This window comes from Nicotiana sylvestris, chromosome 9 (genome assembly GCF_000393655.2).
Source record: "Nicotiana sylvestris chromosome 9, ASM39365v2, whole genome shotgun sequence".
NCBI classification, from domain to species: domain Eukaryota; kingdom Viridiplantae; phylum Streptophyta; class Magnoliopsida; order Solanales; family Solanaceae; genus Nicotiana; species Nicotiana sylvestris.
The window spans coordinates 189,909,394-189,920,453 of NC_091065.1; the positions used below are offsets into that span (position 1 = coordinate 189,909,394).

General features: G+C 33.7%; 1 protein-coding gene across 1 annotated transcript; it reads right to left on the minus strand.

The window, feature by feature from the left end:
• Positions 1–956: 956 nt before the first annotated feature.
• LOC104216620 (low affinity inorganic phosphate transporter 1-like) lies at positions 957–10,842 on the minus strand. Its single transcript, XM_009766715.2, has 3 exons — positions 10,796–10,842; positions 1,289–2,847; positions 957–1,003 (listed from the first exon to the last, which is right to left on the minus strand). The coding sequence occupies exons 1-3, from the start codon at positions 10,840–10,842 to the stop codon at positions 957–959; spliced, it is 1,653 nt and encodes a 550-aa protein (XP_009765017.2).
• Positions 10,843–11,060: the final 218 nt, after the last annotated feature.

Consider the following 11,060-nt stretch of genomic DNA (forward strand, 5'->3'; position numbering starts at 1 on the left):
AATAACCCGATACAATTGATTTGGTTTGCTAATTAGAAAATCCGAACCAACCTGACCTATATACACCCCTAAATAGGACACTTTGGTGCCACTATTGATTTGTTTACCCCATTTACACTATGGGTAGAAATACAAGTTTAACAAGTCGCCCCTCCACAGACAACACTTTTGACTTTTGTCCTTAAAGGTTTGTCCAATAAGACAAGCGGAGGTCAAAAAATCAAAACCATCCATTTACAAATTCATTGGCTGTAATTTCCTATATAGCCTAGCTCCATTCTGTGATTCTAAACTAAATTAGATTTGGGCTATATGTTATTGGGCTGTTAAATGTATGCAGTTTAGGCTTGCTCTTAGAATATTAGAAACAAACAGGGATAATTGCTCTTAGAAGGAAAACAATATATATAAGCTGATCTTATGGTTCACTATCGGTTTACGGACATGATCCTTGATAGAAAGGTGAGGAAATCGATAATTAAGATAGACGATTAGTAGGTAGTCGAGTAATGGGGCGGGTCACGTTTAATTTAAGACCAGATATACCAAGAGTCTTGGATGCGTACCACGTGTCCCGTCAGTCAAAGTAGGGGTATATGTGTTTGAATAGTAATACGTTAAGGTTTCTTCTAATCCAATAGTATAATGGAGGATAATTTTAAACAATTTTTAGTAGTAGAGTGGTATTTCAGGACCTTTTCCGTAGTATTAATAGTATATATACTCGTACTTTCATATCCTTAGATTTCTATTATTACCTGTAGTATTTTTTTGCTCCGATTATTTTATTATCTTGTTGTTGTTACTGCCTCTTTTTTATGGCTTTAACACTACCGTATTTTTTTCAACACTGTTGTAACTATGCTTTCCTTGAGCCGAGTGTCTATCGAAAATAGCTTATCTACCTTTACAAGATAGGAATAAGGGTTGCATACACACTACTCTCCCCAGCCCACTTATAAAATTATATTGGATCTGTTATTATTATTATTATTGTTGTTGTTGTAATAAGGCTTGAATTCGTTATTTCAACTTCGATTCGATAATTAAATGAAAAATGGAAAACTTTACTTATATTTGCTTTAAAAGAAAACATTAACATGGACTAGCAAAAACTATGTTAAAATTTATTAAGACCATAAACCATTAAAAAGGAGATAATTTCATCTCGAGGTATATACCACGAGAGTACAAAGCATAAAAGCTTTCTTTAAGTTTTTGTTCGTCGCTAATTCCTGTTTTTTTTAATGATCTACTTAAGCTTGATCTGTTTCATTTCCATCTTCTCCCTCATTTTCCTTAGACATTTCTTCCAATGATTTCCCTTTAGATTCTGGTACCAACAATGTCAACAACATCCCAAAAAAATTAATAAAACCTAAAACAATCAAAGATTTTCTCACACCAATACCCGGGGGATAACCAGCGTCAGCCTTCTTTGGATCATTGGATTGCGCAGCATATAAAAACCCGAATGCTCCGACCATAGCTCCCGCTTTTCCAGCAGCCGCGGAAATCCCATGGCACGTTGACCTTAGCCTCGCGGGGAAAATCTCCGCGGGGACAACAAATGTGGTCGCGTTTGGACCAAAATTAGCAAAGAAAAACGTTAACGAATACATGATCACGAATCCAATTCTGTTATCCTTGTGTGTCCAATGATCATAAGGAATGGCCAACGCGAACATGAACGCTGTCATGAAGAAAAACCCCATCAATTGAATCGCGAATCGGCCTATTTTATCGATGAATACTACTGTAAACCAGTATCCTGGAACAGTACTACAAAGAGCAATAAGTGTTTGTGCTCTCGCAATTTTGTAAACTTCTTCCATTGCATTCATCGTTTCGGGTGGAGGGATCCATCCAATCGCGCTAAAAATATCTTTTTGAAAAAGATTTTGGCTATAGAAAGCAATGTCTAACAAAAACCATGTGGTAGTTGTACCTAGCAAGTGAAGTCCATGGCGACGAAGGAATTGTATGGTGAACAACCCGAAATCGTTCCCTTTTTCTTGCGCGAGCTTCTCTACTTTTTCTTGTTCTGCTTCAATTTCAACTTGTAAAACTCTCGACATGTCACTAGCCGCCTGTTTCGCGTTCTTGGCCACTAAGGCCGTGTAACGCGCTGTTTCAGGCATCTTCATTCGCCAATAATAAGTTAGTCCGGCTGGAAGAGCACCGAACATGACGATCAAACGCCATGCAAGATCGGCTTCAGGGACAGTAGAAGCACTAGCATTGACCTTATATGCGGGTGCAGGGTACCCTGCCTTAAATAAAGCGGAAATAATGATCGCAACCATTCCACCACACAAAATTCCGAAACCTTGCATGGCGAATACAGCAGCAATGAACGCGCCACGTGTCTTTTTGTTAGCGTACTCGGACATAATGGTGGCGGATAAAGGGTAATCGCCACCAATACCAAATCCGAGCCAAAACCGGAAGAAGCAAAGGGTAGTCATAACCCCTTTTGGTGTATGGCCAAAAGAAAGTCCAGAGGCAATAGAACAAAGTACCATAAGCATTAGTGTCATTCCATAAACTTTTTTTCTTCCTAATTTATCTCCAAGCCACCCAAAAAACAGTTGTCCAGCCAGGGTCCCACAGAACGCGACGCCATTAACCGCGGCTGAGACGTTAGGAGGAAGAGTTCCAGGCTTTGTTGCGCCATCGCGGTGATAGTAAATGCGGCCAAGTAATTTTGTGACCAAAGAAATGCAGAATAGGTCATATGCATCAGTAAAGAAGCCCATACCAGCAACCACAATTGCAGTGAGATGGTACAATTGTGTTTTGGCCACATCAAGTGCATTTAGCACTTCCAATTGCTCTTTAGCCATGAGTTAGTAGCACTTTTTGTCAAAACTCCAAATCCTGCAAAAACACAGAGTGCAAATTTTACAACTGAATAAGAACATCAATGTAAAGTGTACAAGGAATCCCGTGTTCACGCAGGTTCCGGAGAAGGGCGCATCTTAAGGGGTGTGATGTAGACAGCCTACCCTAATACAAACATTAGCGGCCGCTTCCACGGTTCGAACTCACATGGAGACAACAGTACCATTGCTCCGAGGCTTCCCTTTAATATTTTTTGAATGTACTTACTAAAAGAAAGGCACCAGGTGCACTAAGCTCCCGCTATGCGCGGGGTCCGTGGAAGGGCCAGATCACAAAGATCTATTGTATGCAGCCTTACCCCGTATTTCTGCAAGAGGCTGTTTCCACGGCTCGAACCCGTGACTTCCTGGTCACATGACAGCAACTTTACCAGTTACGCCTAGGTTCCCCCTTCTTTGAATGTACTTACTAATAGAAAAAGAAAAGACCAGCTCGTTGCACGAAGCATCCAGCGTTTATGCAGGGTCCAAGGAAGGGTCACACCCTAAGGGGTGTGATGTGGGCAGCCTACCCTGATGCGAGCATATCAATGGCTGATTTCATAGCTCAAACCCGTAAACTATAGGCTGTATGGAGACAATTTTACTATTGCTCCAAGTCTCCCCTTCAAAATATACTAATAGAAGCTAATCTGAATAATTATGGATGTAATTTTTGTTTAATTATGGAATGGATAATTTGATGTTGACACCTCAGTAAAAGACAAAGGCAAACCAACTCAGATTTGTGTAACACATGCTAATTTTCAACATCAAAGAGTGTGAAAATAAATTTAGAGCCTAAGCGGTGAATAGTCAACATTAACAAAGGAGTTACAAAATGAATATAGAGACAACCATTCTCATCAAATACTTTTAATCCCTAACTTATACTTCCTCAATTACATTTTACATCACACTTTTTCTAGGAAGAATGACACATTATATTGTTGACAAACATTTAACTCTAAACTGTCTATTTTTGCTTTAATAAAAAAATTCAACAATATCAACCCAGTATAATTTCACAAGTAGGGTTTTAGGAGAGTAATGTGTACGCAGACATTATTCCTGCTCTGGGGTTAGAGAGGCTATTTCCGATAGACCCTCAAAAAAAAGTAAATGAAAAAAAAAGATAGAGCGTGAAGTCATTGATCAAGTCTCTTGGTTTCGCCATGAAAACAATCAAACTTGACGCCTTTATTTCCTCCATAGAAAAAGCCATGCATGGACATACCACAATATATATATATATATATATATTAAAAAATAAAAGAGAAATGAAAACAATAAAAGCCCGGCCTTTAATCTAGTGGTAAAAACGCAGTGCATCATATGTGGGTTAAGCGTACGTTGTGAGTTTGAATCCTTCATCAGATAAAAGTCTAATATTTAAGTAGAGAAAAGTAGAAAAACGAGCACGATTATTTGCCGATTCGAACTACTGGCCTTCGGAAATTTCTTGGTTTAAAGAAAGAAAATCAAATCAAGAAAAAAAAGAGTATTAAAAAGAAAGAAAGATCTATACACTCACCTTAAAGGGATTTCTACACCAAGTTTCTCTAAGCCACTTAACACCAACTGGAAAAGAATTTAGACAATGTAGAAAGCAAACAAATGATAGTTCAAATTTATTAAGTCCAAGAGTTCACAAAAGTGTGAACTAGAATTTGGTGTTGCATTTACCAGATAGATTGAACAAATATATACGCTTTTAGAGATAAGAATAAAAATTTAATGTTTGGAAAAAGAGGAAAAGACGAGTAAATGATATTTGGAGAGAGGACAGTTCGTTATTTAACGCATAACCATCCACCCAACCACTTAAACTAAAAAAGTCGGTGGAGGTATAATATACGCATAATTTATGTATTATATATGTATAATTATGTATAATCAAACTATGTATATGACTAGAAAAAGTAAACAATGAATATGAACAGTTATTTGGGTAAAGATCCCATTTAAAATTTTACATAGTTTTTAAGAAAAATCTTTAATTGTATTAACTATAAAATTATTTATCTAAACTATTTTTTATTTTCTTTACTTTCGCATATCTTTTAAAAACATTTGATTGTATTAATCATAAGAGTATTTGTTTCAATAATATTTTTTTTCTTAAATTTATCATTAAATTAACAATTGATTAATTGGAACAATAAAGGGTAGAATTGAAAGAAGAAAAAAAAGATAAACAGCATTTTTTTTTTTGAAAAGCTAAATATTGTAAGTTCAATTCATCAAAATAACTATTTTTTTATGATCGGAGGACGGATTATATTTTCCTCTTTCTTTTTTTTTTTTAGCCATTTAGTATTCGCATGACTACAGGGGCGGATTTACATGGACCCGAGCGGTATCACGGGACATCGTTTCGTCGAAAAATTATACTACATATATATATATATATATATATATATATATATAATAAATAAAACATGATAAAATCACTAAAAATGACACCACTTGCATCAAAATAGCACAATAGTCTAGTGGTTGATAGCTTCAAATTTGATGTGAGAGGTCTTGGGTTTAAATTCCCTTGGCTCCACAATTTTTTTTTTTTGACTTTAGCATAACTATGTCAACTGGTTTGACTAATCTGAGTTCGCGTCGAGTAAACCCACTATAAGGGATTATCTCTACTAAGAAGTTCACTATAGGGACTATATTTCATTATTTCTTCGCATTTTTTGTTTAGCCATGCGGTATTCGCGTGACCGCGTCTACTGACTCGACTAATTTGAATTTGCGTCACTATAGAAAATTTCAATTAAGAAATTTCTATGTTCAGGATTCAAACTTGAGATCTTCAGTATGGGTGAATCCCGACTATCTCACCACATAGTTGGTGATTAATATATTTGTTTGCTTGCCCCTACATCACTATACTTATTAACTTTTGTATCTTGTGACTATAATGCTGGATTCAATGTAGTTCAATTGACCATCCTTTTCGAACTCTTTTTTTTTTTTTTTTGTCCTTATTATTTATTTAGTATCACCTCCGCCAAATTTTAGTAATTTACACATGCAATTAATTTGAATTAGAGATAATAGAGAAATTAATGTCAACACCAGATCATTAATGTTAATTCCAACTGTTAACAACTCAAATCCCTCTTGTTTTTATTGATTTATTCCTTGTTTAAATTTGGTTTCTATTCTTTATCTTTTTCTTATCAAGCTGCTGATTAGCCTTTACGTATGCTTTACCCATACGCCCTAGATCCAAAAAATAATTACAACAATAAAATAAATAAATTCCTAAAAAGATAATGTAAAAGTTCAGCGTCGATCGAACTGTCAAATTATTTATACAAACTCAATGTGAAAATAATTATAATGAATAAAAAACGAAAAAGAAAAATAATGTGGCTAAAAATTAAAGGAAGGGGCTAACTCGGGAGAAATTCAAAAATAGCCAGATTTACAAGTGGTCATTCAAAAATAGCCACAGTTTCAAAAGTAATCGAAATTTAAACACTTTTCATATAAAGATAAATCTGAATGAAAACACTGTTCAAAATCCGGAAAAATACTCCAGTATATTATTCCGCGTGTTGGAGTTCCAGTATAATATGCTGGAAGTTCATACACAGGCGCACTGATCTCCAGTATATTATGCTGGAACTTTCCGTATGCAGTAAAATAGTGGTTAATTTTCAATGACTTTGCAAACACTGGTTATTTTTGAATGAATAGTCCGAAAACTGACTAGCCCGTGCTATTTTTACGGCTATCTGGTAAAACATACTATTTGAATTAACCAGGTTAGGTTGAGAAGTGGGCTAAAAACATGGGTCAGACCAGCCAGCCCATATCACATAAAATCATGTGGGCTGGACTGGGCCGGGCCCTTAATGGACTGGGAACAGATGTAATCATGGAAAGAGAGAAGAAGAATTAATCTAAGTAGCCGCCTATTCAACCGCTTAAACTAAAGATAGTCAGGAATATAAAATATATGTATAATTTATATATATTATACGTATAATCAACGTATAATCTAAGTATACCATCTAAAAAAAGTAAATAGTAAATTCAGTCGGCTATTTGTATAAACATCCAGGAGAAGAAATCTCGTATGCATCGGAACAAGACCCACTTTTCATTACTTCTTCTGTCAACCCTATCATCAAACAGAGACGGATCCAGGATTTAAATTTTATGGGTTCAATTTTTAAGATTTTTAACATTGAACCCATTATATATTTAAAGTTATGGGTTCAAATCTATTATTTTTGCAATTTTAACGAATTTTTACACATATATTTCTACTCCGCGTCGAAAGTTATGGGTTCAATTGAACCCGTAACTCTCACACTGAATCCGCTCTGTCATCAAAGCTGTACTTGAACTTGAAACTTAGCGCAACTTTGAGTTTTATTCGAATGTTATTTAACTATTAAATAAATAATTGTGATTTTAGAGCGCAATGTTTGCTTTATACGTTTTCTTATAATATCTTTGTAATGTAATTTATATATCAAGCCGAGGGTCTTTCGGAAACAGCCTCTTTACCTCCAGGTAGAGGTAAGGTCTGCGTACACACTATCCTCCCCAGAGCCCACACATGGGATTATATTGGAGAGAACTTCATTTATAGCCCATCGGGCAAAATAAATTTCATCTGGTAGCCCACAAATTGATCCATGCAAGTCATAGCCCAAAAATAAAACAAGTGCTAGCCGAAAACTTTATTAATTCCCTCGCCGAAAACATCTTCGATGCAGTTTTGGCAACTGAGTACTAATGGCTTCAATGACTAAGAAGCATTTCTGCAAAAGCAAATATAATTACACTAATATTCACTTTCTAACTAATGTTGGGTTTATTTCGGGTCGGGTTTACTTCAGCCCTTTTGCTTGTGAGTAGCAAAAAATAGGATCTTTTAACGTCTGATTTTGAATTTTGTGGCCAGATCTTCTTATTTCGGCAGTGGTGTAGCATAAGGCTCAACCTTGTCTTCTTCTATGATTTTCTTTTATAGTTTTCGTGAATATGTAGATAATATTTTGAAGATCTTTGGCTAAAAGTTTAAATCTCTGGCGATCTTGTTACCATTTTCGGCGACTATGAGGCCTTGGACGTTGTTGGCTGGTTTCTCAATGAGAGGAAGATAGAGGAGATGATTATGCATAAAGTTGAAATATCTACAAAACATACTGTTATTATACAAAAATAATACAAAATAGACTGACACTATACAATTTATATACAAAATAGACTGTCACTATACAATTTATATACAAATAGAGTGTCACTATACAAAATATATACAAAAATAGAATGTCATTATACAAAAAATATACTAAATAGACTGTCATTATACAAAATAGACTATCACTATATAAAAATATACTAAATAGACTGTCACTATACAATTTATATACAATTAGCTCTTACTATACAAAATATATATAAAATAGACTGTCACTATACAAAATAGACGGTTACTATATAAAAGATATACAAAATAGATTGTCACTATACAAATAGACTGTTTCTATACAAAAAATATATAAAATAGACTGTCACTATGCAAAAAATATACTAAAATATTCTGTTATTATACAAAAAATATACAAAAATACTTATCAGATCCAGAAGTACATTTAAAAGGCCAAAAAAGAGTTGCTCTATTGCGCGAGGTGAGGGTCAAACCTGCAACGACCTTCAACTTAGGAAATAGGCACTCTAACCACTAAGCTACAAGCAATTATGTTGTTGTGTTTATTCCTTTTGGCTACTATATGCAATACGTTTGGGCCGAAGGGCCCTTTTTTGTAAGTAGGACAAAATATGGGCTATTAAAATTTTGAGGGGCCATAGAGGGTAGTTTTCTCATTATATTGGGTTGTTGTTGTTGTAATTTATATATCAAATATTTTTGTTTTCAATATTTAGTTGGTGATTTAGAATGTTGTAAATATTTTAATTTCTTTTGCGTAGATATTTTTCTAAGCATTTCTGCATTGAATTATAAAATTTATAATGCATCTTCCATATTTTTTTGTAGTATCTATTTATTTCATAATCTTTTTTTATTTTCAACAAATAAAAGTTACTATTTTCATCAACAACATATTTAACCAACCCAGCAATCAGATACTTCAACCTGCATTAATTGAATACTGAGCCACTTGTTGAAGATAAAACTATAGCTAACCATATGAAGTTTTATCATTAGGAAATTGTATAAAATTGTATCGATCGAGAAAATACATCTTTTCTTACGTTATCTTTAATATTGAAATTCTTTTGAAGTGAGTAATTAGGCGTTTGGACATAAAAATTATAATTATTGAAAAAAAAATTAAAATTGAGTTGAAAAATAATATTTAAAATTTAAAATTATGTTTAAACATACATTTCACTTGAAAAAAAAAATATTGCAGTTTTGTGAGTGGGAAAATAAAATTTTCTGAATTTTTTGAAAAAAAAATGGTTTTTTTTTTTTGAAAAACTCATTTTCGAAAAATTTCCAAAAACTTGAAAAAATAGGAAAAAAATATTTATAGACAACGGGTCCTAATAATTTGAAGTATAGTCGAAATATCAATGATATGGATTAGATAATGCAATATAATTAAGAAATTAAAGTCAAAATAGAATCAAATTTTCGTATCAAATCAAATAAGGCATATCCAACGAATGAAACAGTCGTGCAGATCACGTCATGTACTTCAAGTAGATAGAGATGTACGTTACTCCCTTCCCTTTATCTTATATTATATTGTATTGTTTATAAGTAGAACATATGTCATTCTTCTTATGACGAACTAAAAAGGAAAGTATATCGAATATAGAGGTGGATGTACAATTTTTATGTTTGCAACGTGTTCGATCGAACCAACACATAGTATATATTCTCATATAAAAGTTATTATAATTTCAACTAGTTAAATAGTAAATTTCGAATTCATAATTTCAAATGTGCAATATATTCAATACTAAAACTTTAAAAGTCGAACTTATTAAATTTAAATCTTGTAACCGTCTTTCATCACGTAAAATGCTTGACGTTTACATGGCATACGTGATATAATCACCTGTCTTTATTATTTTCTTCCTGCTAGAACTAGGGGTGGCAATTTGAGTCCAAATTCATCCAACCTGCCCAGAGATTAATGGGTTGAGCTACAAACATTTTAGCTCATGGGTCAATTTGGGTAATAATTCATTAATGTTTGTAGTCCAATCCATTAATTTTATGTTTTTTTGTTTTTCTGCATCATCCACCCACCCCCAACCCCCCCACCTCGCCACAGTAAAGAAAACTGCTTCAAAATTATTATTATTATTATTATTATTTTTTGTATTTTCAATTTTCTGTTTTCTGTTTTTTCATTTTTTCCACCCCCACCCTACCCGCAAAATATTTTTCAACTTACACATTTTAAGGTAAAAGGCTTTTTTATGCAAGATGAGCATGGTTCTAAAATATGGGTCAAGTTGGGTGGGTTGAGTTATGACCCATTGTTTAGCTCATTTTGACCGAGCTCATCTTAGCCCAAGTACACTTTGGGCTAGGTTGGGCAATAACTCATTTATTGACCTAACCCATCTTGACTCGTCCAAATTCAGTCCAACCCATCCATTTGCCACCCCCAGCTAGAACTACACATGTGATTTTGAAGAGAAATTTTGTTTGGATATAGTCAACCCACGAGAATTGTCAACTAGGCCATTTACTAATATCTACCAAACATTAAGTAGAATCAAAACACACTAATATTTTGCCAAAAAGAATAAAGAAAATGCTGTATGGGAATAACTTAACGGCAATAATTCATCATTTTATATATTTTATAAGTAACATAATTAATTGTTGATTGATAAGTGATAACTACGATTACATATGCCTTGATAAGCTAGCCAAGTGCCATGGTCAATATTGTTTTGTTTTGTTACTTATTTGTTTTACTTTCGTTAGGGGTCGTTTGATTAACATATTAATTATGCGAGAATTATGATACAAGAATTATTTATGCGATGATTAATAATGACTGAATTATTATCCGATGATCATACAAATTGCTTATTTTAAAAGGGCACTTTTGTCTTTAAATAATTAATTCCCTCATTTGCTAATATGCGTCTTTTTATTTCACATTCCATTCTGCATAGTAATATAATTTTCGCATACTTAATACATGTTTGATTATTCTT

Bases quoted from the DNA above. Each gene is read 5' to 3' on its own strand.
- LOC104216620 (XM_009766715.2), bottom strand. From the start codon at position 10,842: ATGTTAATCAAACGACCCCTAACGAAAGTAAAACAAATAAGTAACAA. The intron at 2,848-10,795 runs AACAAAACAATA...GTGCTACTAACT, and splicing joins GTAAAACAAATAAGTAACAA to CATGGCTAAAGAGCAATTGG. The intron at 1,004-1,288 runs GAGAAGATGGAA...AGCCTTATTACA, and splicing joins AATGTCTAAGGAAAATGAGG to ACAACAACAATAATAATAAT.